A 23,009-nucleotide genomic window follows, 5' to 3' on the forward strand; every position below is an offset into this window, starting at 1 on the left:
GCTACAGTCAAACCCTAAATAAACTTTTCCTATAAATAAAGAAACCAATCCATAAACATTAAAAGCTAATTAATTACATTTATGACCAAATGTGGCCATTCCATTCATTGAACAAGGATTCAGAGTTGGCATATGGATTATGGATTTCCTTATAAATTAAAAAGAAATCCTGAGGGTGACAGGCTGGTGCCAACGGGTAATAAATGTTACACTCGAGTTTACAAAGACTCCAAGGAAACAAATAGGCCTACATCACTGATGTAGTTTTAGTTTTGAGTGCCAGTATTACATGAAACAAAAGGATAGAGATGATGGATGCCAACAATAAATGAAGGCACTTTCTATTTTTTATTTTTCTCCACTTGTAAATCGGGTTGTATAAGCAAACCATAGAGAAGCAAACATAGCTTAAGACAGTGAAGTCATGATGTCACAGAACTGTCCTTTTCTAGCTTATTCAGAATAATTTCTTCTTGATGTTATTTAATATACAATTATATATATTCCAATATAAAATGCAAATGTGATTTTAAACCAACGTTTTATATAACTTGTGCACAATATTTATTTTGTGACTTTTTAAGTATCCTGTTTCCCCTAATTTTTGAAAGAATGTTTTAGGTTGCAAAAAAAAAAGCATTCACGATAATCATCAAAGAAAACTGCCATTTATATCAATTACTTGTCATTAACAACCATTTATCTTTACAGCTCTAGGTATCTAAATACCTTTCAACATGAGGAAGCATGTGGAGAGAGCTTGACCCTTAACCCCAAACCCTATGTCGTCATTTCCCCAAGACTCAACGGCTAATGCCCAGTGTTGCAGAGAGGGAAAGAAAAGAGTGAAGAGAGAGGGAGGTGGGAAAGGAGAAGGAGATAAAGAAAGGGAGAGTAGAGCGCGGAAATTTCGTCCCCGCTTCTTGGCGCGAATCTGGCAGGAAAAAATAAAAGCGAACAGCCGTCGCTAGTTCCTATATAGAGTGTTTCCAAGCTGCCAACCCTGCGAGCTCCTGTACTATTATATCAGACTAGCTCGCTCGTTAGCATTTTTAACATTCTTTACCACAGACCACAATCTCATCTTCTGATCTCTAACTTCTTTAAAGCATTTTAGAGTGCATAGTCGCGTCAAGGTGGTCGTATAAAATCTGCACAATGGGGGTGAGTTTGTATGTCCATGTTGTATGTTGTTAGCTTTGCTCTTTCTTGGGTTTTGATAAATGTGTGCGGCAATTTGAACAAAGACTGATGGAAGCAAATCATGTCCCCGGAAAGAGTGTATGTGAATTCATGTGTGTTGGGTGTGTGTGTGCTGGAGGTAAAAACCTAGAGCTCATGAATAACGAGGGGGTGGTGGTGAAAATTTGCTGGTTTAAAGATGTTCAGGTCCCGAATAGATTCTTGTAGTGTCCATCTAAGTACACAAATGTCCACCTCAAATGGTTTCTGGTTCATTTCAGGTGCCTCGTCGACTGCGCCATTTCTTTTACACTAAGCACAATAACACTGATACATATAACACGGCAAACTGTTGCTGTTTTCATCAAACTGTCTGTATAATCAGTTGTATCAATAGTCGATGCATCAAAGTCATAGGAGGAGCTGGTCAGATATGGTGTATTTGAGCTCCATAATACAGGCTTTTAATTCGCATGGTGCCAGCAGCCACTGCGAGATCAAACCTTTCGCGACAGCGCTAGTGCTCAGTCAGTCGGGTTGGAATGATACCTTTGTCTGGCAGTAGTGAACTTTATGTACTGAGCCCTCCATCGTCAAGCCCTTAGAAAACTATTATTAACCACGTTCATCTCCACGTGCTTTGTGTTCTCAGCACCTGTTTCCTGCTTCTCTTGCCATTACTATACATTGAGCTAAAGAAAAGCTTGCTTTCTGCTCCTCGAGCTAGATATGTGCTCTTCTTCACAATATAGGTTGTAATTTTTTTAAACGGGCTATAAATCCTAACATTTGCAGAAATACCATCTTCGGTCACTAACCTCCATGAAGTAACGTGGATAGAAACAAATGCAATTTTCTTGTGATGGATGCATACTGACCTGGATAATTATTTGTACAATATTTTGAGATTTTGCCGCTTTTGTGCAATAATTCTTTTTTAAATTTAAAATAACCTAAAACGTTTTGTAAATTGCTAGCTAATATTATTTATTAATTGGTTAATATGGTAAAATAAGCATTTAATTCATTTTTTTTTGTGACAAGTTCAAAACATTTCGAGAGCATATTGTGCTTCAATGGGATATCTGATCGTCTGTGCAAAATGTACTTGATTTTATGATCCATTTAGTCTTCGTTTAATATCAGATTGTTTTAAGTTTTTCCAAAAGCCTACAAGTTCAGGACAATCAAATGTCTTAGATTTTGAGTCAAATCACATTTTGCAATACTGTGCTTTATACAATACAGTCTTTCAAAGCAGCTTCAATGTAATGAACAGGAAAATAACTGTCTTAAAGGGATAGTTCACCCAAAAATGATAATTCTGTCATTGATTACTCACCCTCATGTCTTTCCAACCCGATAAGACTTTCATTCATCTTCGGAACACAAATTATCTTTTTGATGAAATCTGAGAGTTTCTGTCCCTTCGTTGACAGTAACGCAACTACCAATTTTACGCTTCAAAAAGGTTTATAAAAAAGATCGTAAAGTTAATCCATATGAATTGAGCAGTTTAGTCCAGATTTTCTTAAGAGACTCGATCGCTTTATATGATGAACAGATTGAATTTAGGCTTTTATTCACATAAATATTCATCAAAGCACACATCAGTTGTGGTAAACGGAAGCTCAATCATGTTTGCTTGATGTGTGAGAACTGATGAGGTTCATTGTCACGTTACGCAACACGTTTGAGCTTCAGCTTTCCCGAGGTTTGCTCTCGCGCATCAAGCAGGTTCAAATGAGCTTCTGTTTATGTTTGCTGATCAATGTTTATTTGTGAATAAAATAATTAATTAAATCCGTTCATCATATAAAGCGATCGATTCTCTTCAGGACTAAACTACTCAATTCATATGGATTAGTTTTACGATCTCTTTATGAACTTTTTGAAACATCAAAGTGTCAGTTGCGTAACTGTAACAGAGATTTATTTATTATTTATTTATTCAATTTATTTATTTATTTATTAAACAGATCTTCATTTGTGTTCTGAAGATGAACAAAAGTCTTACAGGTTTGGAACAACATGAGGTAGAGTAATTAATGACAGAATTTTCATTTTTGGGTGAACTATCTCTTTAATGTTGCAAAATCAATCAATTATGAAATTACTTCAATTTCAGCTGCCAAGCAGCTCTACAGAAAACAATAGTGTCATTATTCGGCTTAATTTAAACCAGTGTTGATTCAGTTCATTTCAGAACTCCCTATATGTCTATTCATATTATTCTGACCATCAACCCTGCTCTCTAGAGTAGAAATAATTAAAAACCTTATCAGATGTTTATAAATACACAGAAATTTCCCAGATTTGTTGTAATATAAAGTATACATTTTTCAGATGGTTTTGTTTAGTCTTTATCTGAGGGTGGTGTTTGACAGTATGTCTTTCTGTTACCATTTAGAGAAAATCAAACAGAGCAAAGGAGAAAAAGCAGAGAAGACTTGAAGAACGGGCAGCTATGGATGCAGTGTGTGCTAAGGTGGAAGCAGCCAATAAGGTATGACTACTTGAGAAGATCTGAAAGAAAGATTTTCAAAATATGTGTGGACTTGTCTTAAAATTTTGAATGCAATGTTTGTTTAGGCTCTTGCAATAGAGATATATTGATGCAATGTGTGTCCCATATATATATATATATATATATTTATTTATTATTATCATTATTTTACAGCTTGAAGATCCTCTGTCTGCCATGCCAGTGTTCAAAAAGTATGACAGAAATGGGTATGTTGTCTTTGTTTTCCCCTTTGCCAGATATGTCTGCCTGTAAACTGGTGAACTAAATTAATTTTAAAAAATTGATGCTATACTAATATTGTGAATGTCTGAATCGGTCACAGGCTAAACCTGGTGATTGAGTGTAAACGGGTAGCTGCATTGAGTCCAGATACAGTGGAGTGGGCCTATGAGTTGACTAGAGCCAACATGCAGACGCTGTAGGTATTGAGCAAGTCAACATGTGGGGTAATCCAACATCCCATATTGTTACTGCCTTTGAAGTTTATGCTGCTTTAATTGACCCTTCGCAAAGATCCGCCCCCCTTAGTTACTGTCGCTATATCGGACAAGCTACGCCGCTCTCAAGCACACACCATGTTCTCACGCAGTGAAAAATACATCGCGGATCAGAGAGGAGACTGACAATACGCTGACAGACAGGACAGACCAGGTTACTTTTCGGTTACTTTTTATATTAAACACATTAAACAAAGTCTCACCTTTCAAATTTGGTCATTTCTAAAAAGAAATGTAAACAATAAATGCCGTTTTGTGGCTCTTTAATGTGTCGTGACAGATCGCTGTAGAGCCTCAGTTAAAGCTGCTCGTGAACCGATCATCTCTTCCTTCTTGTTCATTTATAGCATCAAATAAACATGAATGAACATAAGAAGGAATGTTGTTTTAACCGCGGAAAGGCGTCAGTATATTTAGTTTTTCAAGTTCAAATCCTCCCATGTTAATCTACTAACTCTCCTGACTGCTCTGTCGGACAAAATGGCGGATGGCAAATTATGATTGGTCAGATCACCTGTTAATCAAGCTCCCTGCGAAGGGTCAACTGTCAAATTTTTTGTGTCTGTAATCTTGAGATTTCCCGTATAGCTTCTTAATGGATGCCTGTTAGCGTTTTGTGTCCCATTGACATTCAGTTTTGTGAGAAATGTCCCTGTGAACTAAACCTATGAGTATTGTGCATGTGCTGCTTCTACGAAATGTGAATTGTTGTTCCGTTGTTTTGGCAGATATGAACAGAGTGAGTGGGGATGGAAGGAGAGAGAGAAAAGGGAGGAGATGAAGGACGAGAGAGCATGGTATCTCCTGGCCTTTGATGCTGACTCCACGCCTTTAGCATTTTCCCACTTTCGATTTGACGTGGAGTGTGGAGATGAGGTTTTATATTGGTAATGTTACTTTAATTATAACTGATTACACTGGACAGCTATGAATTTCTCTTTGAGGATTATTAAAAATCTGTCAGTTAATTAAGGGTACGTTTACATGACAACGATGTACTTCAAACCGAAATGTTTTTCCTTTGCGTTTTTCGTGTACAGACAACAACATTGTCAAAATGATCCCTGTTCCTACAGATCAGCAAAAATTATTACATTTGGTATTTATGCCAGGCCAGGTAGTTGGCAGTCAATTTGTAAATAAACACTTGCCGCCTATAGACTGAACAAGTCATACACACGTGCATGACGTCACGGTTTTCACAAATGTGCGTTTTTTTAGTTTACACTGAGACAATAACAGTTATTGAAAACATTGAAACCAGTTTTCATAAGTTTGTGTTTACAAGGCCCCAAAACGCATGTAAATAAATGACAAAAACGCACAAAAAGATTTCTGTTTTTAGTTGAAAACGGTGTTGTGTAAATGGCCCCTCAGAATGCAAAGGTTTGGTTATTGGCTGATAGAGGTGGGAGTTTTTGAACATTGGACAGCAATATTGGACATTTAATTGTTCAATTCCCCTATTTTTACATTTAGATCATCTTTGCCATCATCTAAAGCACCGAAATTACACGGAACAATTTGTTCTAGGAACTTTCCCCCCCCAGACCTGTTGCTGTCTGCGTTTCTACCAATGTCTAAAGTACCGTGAAGATTTGGCAAATTAGTTTGGTGATGCAGCACTGCGCGCTACTTTACAGTTCCCACTGGATTTCATCCTCTGAATTCAAGCTTAATAAACCCTGAACCTCGTCGTCGGTCCATCTATCTTATTTTTTTAAACTCCATTGTTGATTCGAATATCAAACAACTGTTACTGCACGCACCGCAACAGATGGTGGTTGAAATAAAATGCTGCGTGGAGTCAACCATTGAAAATGCGGCATGAACTCAACCAATCAGCATGTTCAGCGCCCAAGTCCCACTCCCGAAAGTTCCTGGGGCCTCATTTATAACCGTTGTGTACGCTCAAAACAGGCCCTGAAAGAGGCTGGAGTTAAATGTCTTTTTGGTCACTTTTAGACAGAAAATCTAAAGAAAATTATACATGTACAGAGAGATAATACAAATATGATTTCACTCACCAAGCCTATCACTTGAAGCAAATATCCATCCCTTCTTAAATGTCCGTGCCAATGAGCACGTTGTGCGGTTTAGTGAAACTGACGCATATATAGCCTATCTAACTGCAGATGAAGGAAAACCGTAAATATTAATTATGAGTCCTAATCATAAATACAGTGCATGTTCACAATAACTGTTTAAATAAAAGAATGATTTAAACTGTTTTACTTCTGATATAAACATTTAGATTAAATATGCCATTCTCATGAATGGAGTTAAACACTTACACTACATGAAATCATTTCTGAGGAGTAACAAAAAAAAATGTAATTCCATAAATAGAAATATTTGTTGTGGATGCAATGCTTTTGAACACTTCCTCTGCATGCTGTGTTTTAATGTTTTAACCACAGAGATAATTGCTTATGATAATAGCACATTGTCTGAGAAAATGGTTAATAATGTACAACGAGGTCTATCTGTTTCCATTAAAAATATAAATCAATTAAAAATACTATTTGGCCAGTGGAAAAGATTGAGAGAAACTTTCTCTGAAATGTATTTTACACTATTTGATTTATTTATTCAAAAACAAGGCAAGGATAGGCTACTAAACGATTTTTATTAATGTAATGTGACAGCACATCCGTATTTCATATTTTCCTGATGTCTTGTATCGTTAAACATGTTATCACGTGGACGAATAATCATATGCAAATGAAATGCAGATAGGGTGACCACCATCAAACAAACCAAATGTGGGACAATTATAAGTTTGTTCATAACCTGAAACTGTTATATAATGTTTATCTAACTTAATAAAAACATTTGTATTCTACCTTTCAGCTGATAAAAATTCTTTGTTATTTAGTCCCTTCCAGAAAAAACCATTACATCACAATGTAACATAACATTCTTTATTTTACATGACATTTAAATTCAACATCACTGAGCCCAAAGGCTGCAGGCATCATGCAGATCACAATTTTTGAAATAATTCTGACCAAGTCCAACTAAAATCCAACAAAATAATGAACAAATAAAATTTAAAACAACATGAAATTAGATCATTGACAGTCTTATATATTAATATATTAAACGAAAAACTTTATTTTTTGAAAGGATGTGAATTAAAACAACACAGCAGGCAACAAGTTGATAAATTCTGTTAAATTTACCAAATTATCCATTTTTTTTCTGACAGGGAACACATGGAACGAATTACCACTCCACATTTTGATTGACAGCCGTCACAACCCACTAGTGACCATGTTTACTCCTGTCCTTTCAACCATTGGATAGGATTTAAAAAACGTCTGTTGTATTTGTACCTCTGACGAAGCGCTGTTAAATATAGGTGAAAAACTACGCCGCAAAAAGAATAAATAAAATGCTTTCTTAAAAAGGCAAAATAACGTATGCACGTTTTCTTAATATGATAATTAAAAACCAACAGACTGATGAAAATGCGGGACATTTTCTCAATATGTGACGTGTGGGACAAGGGGTGAAAATGCTGTGCGGTATAACGAGAAGCGGGACGGGTGGTCACCCTATTTGTAAGGATCCTACGCACAGATTTAGAAATAAGACCCCTGAACTTTGAAAAAGTACTACCTCGCAAGCAGGGACTTTCAGAGGGGGAAATATTTACCCGGAACTTCATTTAGACCCCGGTTCCTGCTGTGGAAACACAGTGTTTCACCCCAAAAGTCCCTAGTTCCTGGGGAAAGTTCCTGCGGTGGAAACGCGGCTTAAAACTAACTTGGGCCCAGTATTAAGATGCGTTTCGGTCAATCGGATCACAAATAGACGAGGGAGACACATTCATGTTTGCACCCGGTGTTTTTATCTCTTTTGTCCACTTTCAACCACTTCTGTTCTGATTTCTTCAAAGTGAGAGGTGTATTGGTGGTTTTCAGATCTGTCGATCTATTGGACAAAATTCGTTCTCTGAGCCCTACCTTGCTCTACAGCGCCCCACAAATTTCCAATGTAAATCTGTGGTGGAACTGCAGCGTGCTGTAATTGAGATTTCAGGCTGCCACGCTTATTTTCTCGTTACCTTACATAAACCTTGCTTCAGACCAAAACGCTATCAGTCTGCTTCAGCTATGAGTTTGCATCAGGTTATTCACTCGTTGGCTTGTCCTTTCATCCTATGTGGAGTCGCGTATCAAATTAATGAAAGTATAAACCCTTAAGTTTAAACTTTCTCATGTGAATGGCCTTCATACACAGTAGTTCTGATGTTTGTTTTATGTTTGTTCTGAGAATAGACATGACTTTGTTTTCCTCACTGGAATTCCTACAAACCTTGCAATATTTTAAAACGACATTCGGACCCAATAAATGCTACATTAAAGCAATTCTAAGATGGCATTCTATGCATTTGTTTTGTGTTCTAAAGTCTGTCAATCATCATTCGAGCGCCACCCTCCGGCTGTATAACACCATTAGAATTCTGCCAAAAGTGTGTTTGATGTGTTCAGCGATTAGGAAATAAAGCTTATAAAATGTTTTTCATAAACCAGCGCTTAGACCTAGAACCTGCCCTACCTAAATTTACGCCCAGGAGCCGCTACTTTAGACCCCGTTTACACCTTTATTTAACATCGTCCACTTGTGATCAGATTGATGAAAACATTTCTTAATACCAGGTGCAAACACTAATTTAATAACATTTTTAGAAAATCAAAAAAATGAAAATCCATTTTCCCAACAGTATAATATAGTGTTATGCCAAAATTAACATGTATAATTTAAAATTATTGATTGAACTTTTGTTTTTTTTAAACATTTTAGACAAAATAGGATGGAATTTATCAGTTATTGTCCTTAACATGAAAACAATTATCAGCTTATTGATGTGTTGCGCATGTCTGTCCATTTATCATTGCACTTATTGTTTGTGTGAGTGTGTGGGAGGGCTTCTATCTCGCTTGTTATTTTTGCAACATGTGACTTCACTGATTCACTTCATATAAAACACATGACCTCAGAGATTGCTGTTTGTATCTGACTGATTCTAACTATGTTTCCTCAGTTATGAAGTCCAATTGGAGAGTAAAGTCAGACGGAAAGGCCTGGGGAAATTTCTCATCCAAATCCTTCAGCTTATCGCCAACAGGTACCACAACAAACACAGCACTCCAAGAATTTATTTCCTGTGTAGCAATTTTGCCAAAACTCATAATTCACTCTCTTTCCTCAGCACGCAAATGAAAAAGGTCATGCTGACTGTATTTAAACACAATCATGGGGCTTACCAGTTCTTTAGGGAGGCTTTACAGTAAGTCCTGTCCTTCTGGACTAATGCACATTCAACACTTCCTCATTATATGAAATTCCTGTTCCTCTGAATGCAGATTTTTATACAGGCCTCTGTGATAGACCAAACACTAGATGATAGCAGTTGCCATAGCAACAAGAGCCTAGCCAACTACTGAAAAAATCTGCAATGCTTATTCAGTGTTAAAAATATGAATTCACCAATGGCTGCCCTCTTCCTTTCAGGTTTGAGATTGACGAAACGTCACCCAGTATGTCCGGTTGCTGTGGAGAAGATTGCTCCTATGAGATTCTGAGCCGGAGAACAAAATATGGCGATGTGTCGGGGCATGCGCATGGGGGCGGCCACTGTGGAGGCTGCTGCCATTAAGAGCAAGCCTCCATGTGTTCTTTCAGAGCTTCCTCATCCTCATTCCTACGTCCCATCACCCAAAATCCCCTCTTAGAAAGCCCTTAAAACTGCCCATATTCATCAATGAAATCCCCTCTATGCTTGCTCTTGGTTTTTAACTTAAAAAAGCTCATCCAGCATTTCACGTAATAAGCGATAGTATGCTATTCTCAGTTACATAAAGGTTTGAATGACAAAAAATGGCAGTAAAAGCCACTTTGAGCCAAATGTGACTTCTCTCACCTCAGGTATCAGCATGGTGAGGGTCATCTGAAAAAAAGCCTGCTTTTTTTGTTGTTTTTTCAGAAAGTTTCCCTCACTCATCGTCTGTTGAGTGAATGCAGGTGTTGGTCACAGTGGTTATTACTGCCATTTTACTCTATACCATTTTTCAGGGTAAATGTATTTTAACTAAAAGCGGAAGTTTGCTTCTCACTTCAAGAATATGAAAACTACAGTCTGTACTGTTTATAATTCGTAATCACTTAGACTGTCTCAGGTCATTCAACAAGATGTTTTATAACAGCTATATTAGGGAACTGATGGATGAGGATTATGTTGATGTTTGATTTGATAAAGAGGTTGGCATGTTAGCTATGGTAGATATATACTTTCATTTTACTTTTTTTATCATAACATTCTTTTATCATGTCATTACTGTATATTTCCATTTTTTCTTCACTGTATATAATCTGTTTGCCATGTACATTTTATTTGCCTTCAAAAACATTGGAAAATGATATACAACACTTAAAAACAGTTTGAGAGATGAGTGTTCCTGTCTTGTGCTCTCCTGTTGAACTGAAACAAAAGGTCATTCCAGCTTTGTTATGCTTTGATTTGTATGCAACAAATAAAGGAATCTTGTTTGACTTCTTGATATTCAGTGAACTGATTTGTTTCATTGTTTCAAATGCATCTTGAAAAAGCTGTTCTTAACTTGATTGACTGATAGACAGTCGTGGCCCAAACCCCCCCATTTGCCCCCCCATTTTCAAGTGTCACATAAATCATGATCCTTCTAATATGCTGATTTGGTGCTCAATTAACATTCCATTTATCAATATTATAAACAGCTGTGCTACTTAATAATTTCATGTTCAAGGTTCTTGATAAATAAAAAGTTCAAAAGATCAGCATTTATTGGAAAAAGAATTTAAATGTAAAAGTCTTTCCTGTCTATTTTGATCAGTGCATCCTTACTGAATAAAATGATTAATTTCTTTTAATTTATAAACTAATTCATTTATAGTATATATTGAGTTGAACAATATACATAATCACAAATGTTTCATTATTATGAAATAATTGTTTGGGAAACAATGAGATAATTCAGACAGCACAACACTACCTGATGGACATAAAAGATGCAGGTAAGTTCTTTCTGCCTGAATAAACAACAAATGCTGTTAGATGATATGAAAGCTGTTGGAATAAATTAAGAGTATTGTATTATTAAATATAAATTTAATAAGCTAAGTCAGACATATATTTTAGTCACTGCAATGACATTTCAAAAGCCGTATATTCATGGTGGATATGCTAATGATGAAATGCACTTTGTGTTTTAAAGGTTTTACCTTTTACATTTTTTCACAATAGGTCATAATACAAAAAAGTTAAAGAATCTGCTATTTCACTCACTTGAGTTTTTCTGAAGGTTTCACCAAACGTCCATGGAACAAAAGTTAGAGTGCGGAACTGTGGTTTATTTCCATGCTTCAGGAGATCATTGACCGTGTTACACATTCAAAGCGGAAGTTGTTGGTACTGCGCATTGGATGAATGGGATCGCTGTACATCATATTGCGCTTTTCTAGTATGCATAGAGACGCACATCGTTGCCTGTAATACACAAAATGAAGCGACCGGAAAGAATTTATTAATATCAACTTTACCTTAATGCACATCATTGAGTGTCCGTTATTAAAATACATTAGTTATTACCATAAATTAATATATACTGAAATTGATATCTTATTTTATTTTCACTGGAAGTGTTTGGGAAGCTGCAAACCATCCCAATTTTTTCGGCCATCTGTAGTCGTGGTTGTTGTGATGCATTCCCATGGGCTGTCTTCATGATCACCGGTTTCATCGCCCTTTCTCCGTCAGTTCTGATTTCATCATCAGCAGGTCATCATGAGAATGAGACTGAAGCTGAAGACTGTGTTTGTCATGTACTTCATGGTGTCACTGCTAGGACTCATCTATGCGCTGATGCAGTTGGGTAAGACTGGAATCAGTATCATCATTACCTTGATCATTCGGCCTTGAATCAGCCATTGTTAACCATGACAGTGAATCTTCTCTGCAGGTCAGCGCTGTGACTGTAGAGATCATGGCATGTCTAAAGATCAGCAGATCTCTCATCTGCGAACGGAGCTTCAGAAGCTGCAGGAACACATAAAAACATCAGAGCTGAAGAAGACTGATGTGCCCAAAATTTATGTAATAACACCCACATATGCAAGGTATGTAGGCAGCTGTTACACGATTACAATGATTCAGGAATGTCATTCATTCATATCAACTAGTTTTACTGAAGGACATATAAAAGCTTGCAAGGCATCAATAGAACAGTTTTAAAGTTTTTGGTACTGTTAAGGCGTCTTACTTTACACAGCCGAGTTTCGGCTGGTCTGTGCCTGCTCAAAATTCATTGTAAAGACCCAATGCCGGATAAAAGCAAGACTAAATGATGCCTGCTCTGACCCACCTCAACCCCTAGTATTATCCCGTTATATACTTTTTATTCCGTTAATGCTGTGCAAATGCATCAATGCCACCTCTGAGCAGCATTAAACAGTCTGTGGAAAAACAGCTAACTGCCACTTCAGAAGCACTTCGGTGCCACCTTTGCAGTGTAAATTTGGCACTACTATTTGAAATGCTACATCAGAGCGTCCTAAACTTTACCAACTATATGATGCTTATGCAATGACGTAAAGAATCATTTTGAACCGTTTTTTTGCAACCTACTGTTAAAAAGAGCCAATTATGGAAATGAATCAGTGCTCATGTTCCACTGCTCATATTTTTCAAAGCAAAAATGTATTCTGTGTGAACAGCCCCTAAGCTTTGCAGTATTCAAATACTGTATACAGCGACATGGTGAACATTCTTAGGGAGCGTTCACACAGAACACGTTTATGCATTCTTTGCCATTTTATTTCTATGTAAACATGTGCTAGACTGACGTGTTTGACCATTGTCAACGCTTGTGTCTCGTGTTTCTTTTAACACCTCGCTGATGACACAATTAAAAAAACTAAGTGTTCAATTTTTTTTAAAAAAATTCTCTAGAACTGGCCTTTTTTACTTCACTACCCTGCATCTCACACTCTTGAAATCCACTGCACTGATTTTTCATTGTTCTTTATGTAAACATGCGCAAGATTGACCTAGCGCTTGCATCTTTTGTCTTTTGTCTTGTGCATGACATGTCATACTACAAAAGCGGTTCTCAAGTTAAAAGAAGTTCAACTTTTAGAAAGTGCATCTCAAAACCTTGTTCTTTTGTCCCATTCCACTTCCCTGTATCTCGTGTTTTTAAACGCAAAAATGCGTTCTGAATGGCCCTTCATACATTTAAGGGATAGTTCACCGAAAAGTGAACATTTTGTCATTACTTACTCATCCTCAAGTTGTTCCAAACCCAAAGGACTTTCTTTCTTCTGTTGAAGACAAAATAATATATATTAAAGAAGGTTGGTAACCAGACAGTTTCCATAATAGGAAGAATACAGGTTTGGAACAACTTGAGGGTGAGTAAATAACAAAATTTTGGGTTGAGCTATCCCTTTCAAAAATCTCCAAAATGAGGTCTAATGAAGTTTGCATGTTTTGTGGATAAGAATAAAAAATAATTTGAGGAAATTCTCACCCTAAACGGCACAGAATTGAATCTCTCTCTTTCTCCCTCTTCATCCTCTCTCCAGACTGGTGCAGAAAGCTGAGCTCACTCGTTTGTCTCTCACCTTCCTCCATGTTCCTCAGCTCCACTGGATCGTGGTGGAGGACGCTCCCCAGCCAACTCCGCTCGTCACAGACTTCCTGGCTGCATCTGGCCTGACCTACACCCACCTGCACAAGCTCACCCCCAAAGACAGGAAGCTCCAGGAAGGTGATCCCAGCTGGCTGAAGCCTCGGGGAGCTGAGCAGAGGAACGAGGGTTTACGCTGGCTCAGAGAGATGGGTGCTGCTGCTGAAGGAAAGGAAGCGGCTGCCCTCGAGGAGGCTGTGGTGTACTTTGCTGATGATGACAACACATACAGCCTGCAGCTTTTTGAAGAGGTGAGGTGTTTTAATGGTTAAATGTATACTACCGTTAATCAGTTTGGGGTCTGCAACATTTTTCAATGTTTTTGAAAGTCTCTTATGCTCACCAAGGCTGCATTTATTTGATCAAAAAGTAGAGTGATATTGTGAAATATTATTACAAATTTAAATAATTGTTTTTATTTTCATGTTTTAAAATTTAATTTATTCCTGTGATTCAAAGCTGAATTTTCAGCATCATTACTCCAGTCTTCAGCGTCACATGATCCTTCAGAAATCATTCTAATATGATGATTTGGTACTCAAGAAACATTTCTTATTATTATCAATGTTGAAAACTGATTAATATTTTTTTGGAACTGTAATAAAAAAAATGTCCAGGATTCTTTGATTACAAAGTTAAAAAGAACAGTTTATTTGAAATAGAAATCTCTTGTAACATAATAAAATATATCTAATGCATCTGTACTGAATAAAAGTATTACTGATCGTAAACTCTTAAACAGTAGTGTTTACCACCAGTCATATTTTTGGACACTTAAATGACTTTAGGTTTCTAAAGTTTTGTTAGAAAATCTAAACTGTTTCTACGAGGATTTTCTTTATAATATTAAAAAAAAACTTTTAAACAAACAAATAAATAAATTATGAACTAAAATTATTTTATCACTTCATAGTTCCTGTACTTCAATGTGTTATTTCAAAGATCTTAATGACTTTTTTAATTAATTCTATTATTCTAATATGTAGAAAATGGTACTTATAAAGTTTTTTTTGGCGGTAGATTGATGCAAAACTTCTCCAGATGTGAAAGTTGTTTCCAGATTGTATTGTAATGGTTTGGAGAATTTCAATGAAAGCTGAACTTGGGATCATCTCAAGTCATTTAATGGGTGTTTACAGGTTAATCCTCCAGGTGGAGCTGTGCTTCAGGTGTAAAAAGGTGTAACAGATGTTTTCTTTCGGAGTCTCAATTACACCAATCCTTCTCAAAACCACATAGTCTTTGCCAATGGACACAAGGCCTCCTGATTTGTTTTTTTTGTCTATATCATACTACTTTTCCATTCACACTCTCTTTCCTATCATCCCCAGATGCGGTACACATACCGTGTCTCTGTGTGGCCCGTGGGTCTGGTGGGCGGGATGAAATTTGAGCGGCCCGTGGTGGAGGATGGGAAGGTTGTGCGTTTCCACACTGGCTGGCGCCCCAATCGCCCTTTCCCCATGGACATGGCCGGTTTTGCAGTGTCCTTGAGGTTGGTAATGACCAATCCCGAAGCACGGTTTGACGGTGATGCTCAGATGGGCTTCCTTGAAAGCAGTTTCCTTCAACACCTGGTTACTATGGATGACCTTGAACCCAAAGCAGACTTGTGCTCCAAGGTATATCCTTTATTCTGCACCTAGTGTTTGGAGATTAACCAGCATTGCTGCATATGAGCTTATTTTTTGACTATTTTGTTTGTGAGGTTTCTGTTTATTAGATGTTTATTATACATTTGTAAATTAAAATACATTTTTATGTGCTTTTGTCATTTTTATTAGTTTTCATTTCTGAATAGTATACGTTTATTTGTATTTCTGTTTTTGTTTTAGTTTAGTCATTTTATCCCTTATTTCAGTTAGCTGCCAAGGACACATTTCTAATTTTCAGGTAGTTTACATTTTTCATCTAATATTTAGATTTAATTTAATTTCAATCAACAAAAAATAAAGTATTGGCACCCTTTCAATTCATGAGTTCCTCACAGGAAGTTGAATAATATAGTGCAACAGTTGGATCCCGGATATGTTTTTAAATAGTTCTAGTATATTTAGTAACTACATCATGGTCAGTCATGTGACATGCAATAAGCTAATTCGAGAGCTATGGCAGAAGGGAAGAAATCCACTTTCGTTGCAATCAGGGTTGTACATTTGGAAATAAATTAAGAAATCTTTTTAAATTCCAATTCAATTTCTGAATCCCATGACCTGCTCCTCTGAATTGTTATTCAGGGATTTACGCTAATTCCATGTGGAGAATTCATTTTAAATTCCAACTCAAATTAAAAGTGAGCCAATTCTTAAAATCTGAATTTTTCCCAGCCCTTTTTGGAATGGGTCAACTATTCTTTTACGTACTATTGAAATGATTTTCCTCTTGCTCAGGTGCTGGTGTGGCACACCCGAACTGAGAAGCCAAAGATGAAGAGAGAAGACGCTTTGCAGAAGCAAGGGTTGGGTTCAGATCCGGATGTGGAGGTGTGAGCGCCACCTCCTCAGAACATGCCTGAACTTTACCAAACATCCACACTTCCATTGTGCCCACAGATTCTCTTGTTCAAATGGCAAGAGGTAAATTGTAATGTACTAAAGACACTACTGCCAGTGTGATTTCTGGGCCGCACACCAAAGACATGAGGTGATGAGTGCAGGGACACAAAGAAATCTGCAGCTTAAAAGGAAATGGATTGTTATAATTTATCCTGCACCCCATAAACCATCCTAATCACCTGTTCACTTGAACAATATTTAAAGGGAATTGTAGATACGGTATCAATCATTAAGATGATGAGCTTGTATTTATAGATTAGAAGTGTGAGGTTTGCTTGAAATATATTTATTATAATATTAACTCATTATGTCTATGCTGTCCATGTCTGTGTCTCTCTAGGTGTACTTGTCTTATGTCTTGATAATACATTTTTTTTTTCACTGATGAGTGGAGGATATAAATGGGTCAGATATGGTGTCTATTTATGCCATTTAATAATCTCTTGAATCACAATGGTGTGATTATCTTTAATCCAGTGGCATGTTGTGTACGTGGCACTGGTAAAGCTTCAGGTGACTCTGTGTAAAGTACAGATGATGTCACCTGACCCTGTGAAACCACGAAGAGTGAAAACAGTTACAGAATGTGATAACATTTCGAGTTGTTATGCACATCATACTGGTGGCGATGTAAAAACTGTAGATAGCAGAATGAAGCAGATCAATTTACTTTCTGGACAGTTCGTCATTCGTTTCTGGAAAGTTTTCTGTTTTATTCTTTAGAGGTCTGCCTGTTTTACTGAATACAAATGTAAGAATGTAAATATGTCAATCAAGATGTGAAAATGTATGAATTAAAGTATTGGCTCCCTTCCAATTCATGAGTTATAGGGGAACTGATTTTAACGATAACTAATAAACTATTTAAGACAGTTCTACTCTAAGCTACAAGGTTGTTCATCGATTGTATATACTTTTGTTGAAGCAATCAGCCTGCATTATTTCAGCTTATTTTAAATATTCATGTTTAAAAACTATCTAAATATTTGTGTATATGCACATTTCGCAATATTTATTTCCAAATACTTTTTAGTGATTTGTTCCAGAAACATTTTTGTAATGCTGGTTCTCTTCACATCCTGATAGCAATCACAAAGTTAAGTGGTCTAAATGTATTTATATGTATATATCTGGTCTGTGGAAGGCGTAGGACCATGACATATTTGTCCAATCATTAAATTCGGTCTAAATGGAAAAGATGCAATGTCCTACCTCCCTGTCAATGTATGTATTAAAATTGCCTACCCAACCTTTAATCAAAGTTTGTAATGTTATGATTCACCTCGTAGCTGATTTGGTTCATGCCTTATAACTCTTCAATGAACACTTTATGGGAAAAATGAATAGGAATTGCAACTGAAAAAAGTGGATGGGCACTGTTGCACTCAGTGTCATTATTGGAATGACAAGAATCTATTGATCTATTTCAAATGTTTCAAAACCTTCAAATAAGGCTTTGTTAAGCCATCAGTCAAAGTTTATCTTGACTTAATTTGTTAATATACCTCAATTTAAAATCAAATTTCACTTCTGCATTCTGTTTGTGACTAGCAGTAGCAAACATCATTTATTTGCTACTCAATTCATTTCTGAATGGTGAACAACCCTGATGTCAAAGCCCCTTGACGCATCACGTTAGCTTGACGTTCAAGCACCACCTGGCTGTAAACAAAATATATTTTTCCCAGACATTTATCTCAGTTGTTTTTGATACAAATTCATCGTAAACTTTTTATGAGTTTGCTGTCAGTCTTTCACCAGCTGTATCTATGAATAATGCTTCCACGTGAGCCCCAGAAACCAGAAGGATTGAAAAAGCAGGCAGTAAACTCCCTCTTTACAATGATTCAACAGAACTACAGCATCTTGTGCCCTCTTAACCAAACACTCAAGTGAAATCACATCTGTGAAACAGCTGTTTCTCTACATATCCTCGGGGGTCATTGCCACCGGGCAATGACGTTAGCTCTTCTTCAGTTTTCTGTCTGTAAGCACAAGGATAGATGATTCTTCAAATGACTACTGTTGATTAAACTATTTTAAAGAACACAATGAGATCCAAAGACAGATTTAGACATCACTCCGACGTACAATTACATTTGAATACCCAAGTCTACATGCACTTGCTTAAGTATTACCCTGTAGGAGTCACTTAGTCTTAAATGCCACACCTAGAGTTTCCAGGCATATATTCATTCTCTTTCCATCACAGTTACTTTTGTATTTTGAGCTCCTTGGCCCTATTTTACTATGTTTATTTATTTCAACATCATTTTTGAGGGAAAACATGTAAATAAGCAAGAATGTTTGGGAATATGTGTAATGAGTGTGTTCTTAGCGGATTAGTATTCCTTTTGGAAACGAAAATCCCTGAACGTGCATCATGTTCCCTCCCAGTGAATAATCCCCAAAAACACATTTTTCACCTGAGTCCTGCTCAGGTGAGTCAGTACCTCTGATAATGGTTCTTGGCAACACTTACAAATGTACAACTTATGCAGTAAAATGTTAATACTGTTTGTGTATTTAGGTCTTAGTTGGCTGATACTCATTTTGTAGTTTTTGTAGGCTGCTTCCCTTCTTCAGTTAATTACATTAAACAGAGACAGAGAGAGAGAGAGAGAGAGAGGGAGGGAGGGAGGGAGGGAGGAATTAATGTGCTTGAATGACGACAGGTTCAGACAGTGTGACGATTGTGTGTGTCAGATTAAGGTGAGTTGGGCCCAGAACACAAAGAGCGAGTAAGAGAAGAGTCACGCGAACACAGCCAGCAGGTAAGTCGTTCAGACTTGAATGCTCTTTTGTTATATGTATATGTTTACTGCTATTAAATCAGTTTTTTTCTGTAATTTTATGTATTTTTCTTTTTATTTAAATGTATGAATGGGTTAACCTTATTGTGAAGCAACCTTGAGCTTGGGATAGGGTAAATGATAGTTTACACATAAAAATAAGGTTGTTTTTTTATGTATATAGGAAAATTTAGCTTTTTCTTTTTTTATATATATGTGTAAACTATCCTTTATAATATCAAATTATATATACTCTGACATGGTTAACTCTGAACGCTGAAGTTAGTCAGTTCCCTTTCGTCTAAACAGAAAAGGCTTTTAGTAAAAACAGCTTGACTTATATGTAATAAGAAACCTTCAAATCAGCGTTTTAAAATATGAGAAAATAGCACCATTTTCAAAGAGTTGAAGTCTTCAGCACGGCCTGTAAATTAAAATATTTGCCTGATTTATGTATCAAGTATTATATATATATAAATATATATGTCTGGAAAGCTGTTAGTTCCCATTTTTGACATACTGTGTAAGTTAAAGGCTTTACTAAAAGTTGTCTGGTCAAATATGAATAGCTCTTTATCTCAGTCCATTTCTTTTGTATAGGCCTATGAATAATATTAAAAACATGCATTAATGACTCTGTTTAAATCTCTGTGCAGTATGGCATTTGTGAGTGATATTGAGTCATCTGTCTTGGCACCAGCAGTTCCAGCACAACCAAATGGAGTCAAAGTCAATGACAGACTTGAGCTCATCTTATCAAAAAGTCATAAAGCAGAGTGTATAGTCTGTTGGTTTAGGAGACACACTGTCCCTAAATAGGAACTTACTGATACGCTGTATACACACAGAATGAACTTTGAACAGTGTGTCTATGATGACATGACTGATAACCACACATTGCAGTGGGATGAAGGGGAAAGATAAACCTCAGGCCATGTAGACTTCATTTCGACAGTATCCTCGAGGAAGCCTACTGCTCTTCTTCCTCTTCTTCTTTTGTTTGATTATGTAAGGAATGTTGTGGAACAATTTTATGTCATTTCTCCATTACAAATATTTGTCTTATCTCTCCCCAACATTTACAACATATGACCACGTCAAAGTCACATGTTTCCTTTCTTCCTTCCTTCCTCTTTAGATTCCAAAGACTGGATTACCATCTCTCAAGACCATGACTATCGGCAAGAGCTCCAAAAAGAACAAGGCCCCTCGTTCTCCTCCTTTCCTGGACAAGGCTAATGGATTCTATGGGCGCTTGGATGAGATGTTTGGAGACGATGTACAGATGGAGGTAGAACCCACACCCACAGAAGAGCAGATAGGAGCCTTGAACAGGAGCAGCCAAGACAATGGGACAGTTCCAGGTTGGATAGAAGAGGATGACCATGTGGTTGATTTTAACCAGGGTATGATGGATGATGATGGGACCACTTTACTGAAGAGAAAGCCCAGCAGACTAAGTCGCCGCTGGAGCAGGATGAGCTCCAGGAAGGCAAAATATGACAAATTTACATCAGACAAACAACTGGGTAATGATACCAACAAATCCACCTCTGTAGATCTAAACCCAGAGGTGCCACCAGCAACCCAAATCCTGGAAAACAGCGGAGAACCAGAATCAACAATGGTTCATTTCTCCATGAAGGAACATGGTGATGACCAGATTCTAATATCAGGGAAGAAGGAAGGAGAAGGGGAAATGGAAGACACTGGAAAAGAAAAGAAGACAGAAGGCAAATTGAAAGGAGAGGCAATGGAAATTGTAAAGAGGAACACTCTCAAGAATTATCGCAAGGTAAGATTTAGCTGAATTGGGAAATTGCTCTGAATAAAGAAACGGTAGGCCTACTGAATGACGTTCGGGACTGGTTCGTTTACTTCGTTTCTTTAGTGGTTCTGACGTTCATTCTTCGATGGAGACGGAATCCTACCGTAATAAAATATAATAAAATAAAAACATGCGCGCAACCAGCGTACATCGAACAAATGACTCTAATGAGTCTGTTCTTGTTATTGAATCAAACACAACAAGGTGAGACTTAAAGTTATGGTTAATGACTGGCTGTAGGCTACATAACAACGTGTAGATAAATATACAAAGCATGCGTTTGCTCACTATTTTATAAATATATAAAAAATATGTTTCCATATTTTGGTTTGTTTGTTAGCCTACGGTTGTTAGACCCCTTAATGCCACATATTGGATAGATTTTCCCGTCACTTGAGTTGAGTAGGCAGGGTCATGGTTATTCTGAAACCACCTATGGTTTGGAGAGTGAAAATGTTTTGGAGAGGCATCTGGGCTAAAGTTCTTTTTTCTTAATTGTGCTGAAACAAGCAGTTTGTTGAGTTCTGCCAGAGTCCATCACCCCATAAATATTTATATTAGCTGCAATAGCATATAGCATGGTTATGGTCTACCCTAGCACTAATAGCTTCATGGGTATATCTGTACCCCACCCCCCTTGTTTTATTAGGCCTAGTCAGTTTCTTGATCCATCTGTTAACTTACGTCACTATCCGTTTTCTGTTTGCACCTGGTCAGAGGAAAGAAGCAAGCGATACAGGAACAACAACTCTTTTCAGTCAAAAGCAAGGTGACCTTGTTTGGAGGAATGTCTGCAAATAACCAAACGACCCTGTCATTCACCTACATTCCATGTATTTTAGTTTAGCCAATAAGGGCACATTCTTTCTTTCAGAGCAATGACCCTGCAGTGAACAAACTTCTAATAAGATGCATGGTCATATAAAGGATATTGTTTTCTGTGATAAACTGACTTTATCATTAATTTCACTTTTAGGCCATGGACAGAGCTTTCCGTCGAGGATGGGAAACTTTCGTTGCCAATCTGTACAGTGTGACACTGACACCTATATCGCCAACCTCTTCTTCATCAACACCATCAGACAAAACTGAATTGAACAGGAATCGTGTTTTAGCAGAATTCCGTTGAACAGAGTGACTTGTATATATTTTCAAATTGTAAATTTCATTTATTAATTGAAATGTGCTCAAATATTTGATATGCATTGTTGTTCTTTGCATAAAACTGATCATAACTTGACATGAGAGGTCAATATTTGAACTTTTTATCAGTGTATGAATTGGTTATCACAGCACTAATGAGGCATGTACCGGATCTTTGTTCCCTTGTTAGGAAACATGATGCCTATTTAGTATCCATGGAAAGTTGTTTTAAGTGTGTGTGTGTGTGTGTGTGTGTGTGTGTGTGTGTGTGTGTGTGTGTGTGTGTGTGTGTGTGTGTGTGTGTGTGTGTGTGTGTGTGTGTGTGTGTGTGTGTGTGTGTGTGTGTGTGTGTGTGGATGCAACAATGTTTTTGAGCAGTGAACAGAAGTAGAGTTCCTGTACTTTGGGCATGAAAATGTATTCTTCAAGCTATGTAAAGGGTTAACTCTTAACTAATCTGGGAGCTCAAAGATAAAAAGAAAAAAAGAAAATAAGAAAGCCTTCAACAGGTAGAACATCACTGGCAGTGAAGTATATAAATAACTGAGCTAAGAGATGGATTTTTTGTTCTGTATATGTATTTATCTTCTGTATCTTACCTACAGAACCCACAGTTTCCTAATGTCACATAGGCCTAAGTGAAATTAGTTGTTTTTTTGTGTAATCTCTTGTTTTATTTGCATTGTGAAATCAAATCAATGCTAATAAAAAAGGAAAAGTGAAAAAAATTCAACATGCGTAACTTGATTCT

General features: G+C 36.9%; 3 protein-coding genes across 4 annotated transcripts; all 3 read left to right on the forward strand.

The window, feature by feature from the left end:
* The first annotated feature begins 790 nt into the window (after positions 1-790).
* naa40 (N-alpha-acetyltransferase 40, NatD catalytic subunit) lies at positions 791-10,775 on the forward strand. The gene is made up of 8 exons (XM_077228216.1): positions 791-1,164; positions 3,593-3,688; positions 3,863-3,915; positions 4,032-4,127; positions 4,935-5,093; positions 9,260-9,343; positions 9,428-9,505; positions 9,730-10,775. The coding sequence occupies exons 1-8, from the start codon at positions 1,159-1,161 to the stop codon at positions 9,872-9,874; spliced, it is 717 nt and encodes a 238-aa protein (XP_077084331.1). The 5' UTR covers positions 791-1,158; the 3' UTR covers positions 9,875-10,775.
* An 858-nt stretch (positions 10,776-11,633) lies between these two features.
* On the forward strand, positions 11,634-17,751 carry b3gat3 (beta-1,3-glucuronyltransferase 3 (glucuronosyltransferase I)). The gene is made up of 5 exons (XM_077228217.1): positions 11,634-12,125; positions 12,213-12,369; positions 13,837-14,191; positions 15,272-15,562; positions 16,331-17,751. Exons 1-5 carry the CDS (start codon positions 12,038-12,040, stop codon positions 16,427-16,429), a joined length of 990 nt encoding a protein of 329 aa, XP_077084332.1. The 5' UTR covers positions 11,634-12,037; the 3' UTR covers positions 16,430-17,751.
* A 1,415-nt stretch (positions 17,752-19,166) lies between these two features.
* LOC143737180 (uncharacterized) lies at positions 19,167-22,991 on the forward strand. 2 transcript variants are annotated; one of them, XM_077228218.1, is made up of 3 exons: positions 19,167-19,269; positions 20,426-21,082; positions 22,092-22,991. In XM_077228218.1, exons 2-3 carry the CDS (start codon positions 20,459-20,461, stop codon positions 22,242-22,244), a joined length of 777 nt encoding a protein of 258 aa, XP_077084333.1. In that variant the 5' UTR covers positions 19,167-19,269; positions 20,426-20,458; the 3' UTR covers positions 22,245-22,991. The 2 variants fall into 2 exon arrangements, with proteins under 2 accessions (XP_077084333.1, XP_077084335.1); XM_077228220.1 differs by lacking the exon at positions 19,167-19,269 and adding an exon at positions 20,161-20,295.
* The last annotated feature ends 18 nt before the right edge of the window (positions 22,992-23,009 follow it).

The sequence above is a fragment of the Siphateles boraxobius genome, unplaced genomic scaffold (genome assembly GCF_051911475.1).
Source record: "Siphateles boraxobius isolate OS27281-9 unplaced genomic scaffold, OSU_SipBor_1 130, whole genome shotgun sequence".
NCBI classification, from domain to species: domain Eukaryota; kingdom Metazoa; phylum Chordata; class Actinopteri; order Cypriniformes; family Leuciscidae; genus Siphateles; species Siphateles boraxobius.

Excerpts from the sequence above, each read along its gene's own strand:
- naa40 (XM_077228216.1), top strand. Across the intron at positions 4,128-4,934 it reads AGAGCCAACATGCAGACGCT|ATATGAACAGAGTGAGTGGG; the intron begins GTAGGTATTGAG and ends TTGTTTTGGCAG. Across the intron at positions 9,344-9,427 it reads CTTCAGCTTATCGCCAACAG|CACGCAAATGAAAAAGGTCA; the intron begins GTACCACAACAA and ends CTCTTTCCTCAG.
- b3gat3 (XM_077228217.1), top strand. The coding sequence starts at position 12,038 with ATGAGAATGAGACTGAAGCTGAAGACTGTGTTTGTCATGTACTTCATG. Across the intron at positions 14,192-15,271 it reads GCCTGCAGCTTTTTGAAGAG|ATGCGGTACACATACCGTGT; the intron begins GTGAGGTGTTTT and ends TATCATCCCCAG. Across the intron at positions 15,563-16,330 it reads AAGCAGACTTGTGCTCCAAG|GTGCTGGTGTGGCACACCCG; the intron begins GTATATCCTTTA and ends CCTCTTGCTCAG.
- LOC143737180 (XM_077228218.1), top strand. The coding sequence starts at position 20,459 with ATGACTATCGGCAAGAGCTCCAAAAAGAACAAGGCCCCTCGTTCTCCT. Across the intron at positions 21,083-22,091 it reads CTCTCAAGAATTATCGCAAG|GCCATGGACAGAGCTTTCCG; the intron begins GTAAGATTTAGC and ends TTTCACTTTTAG.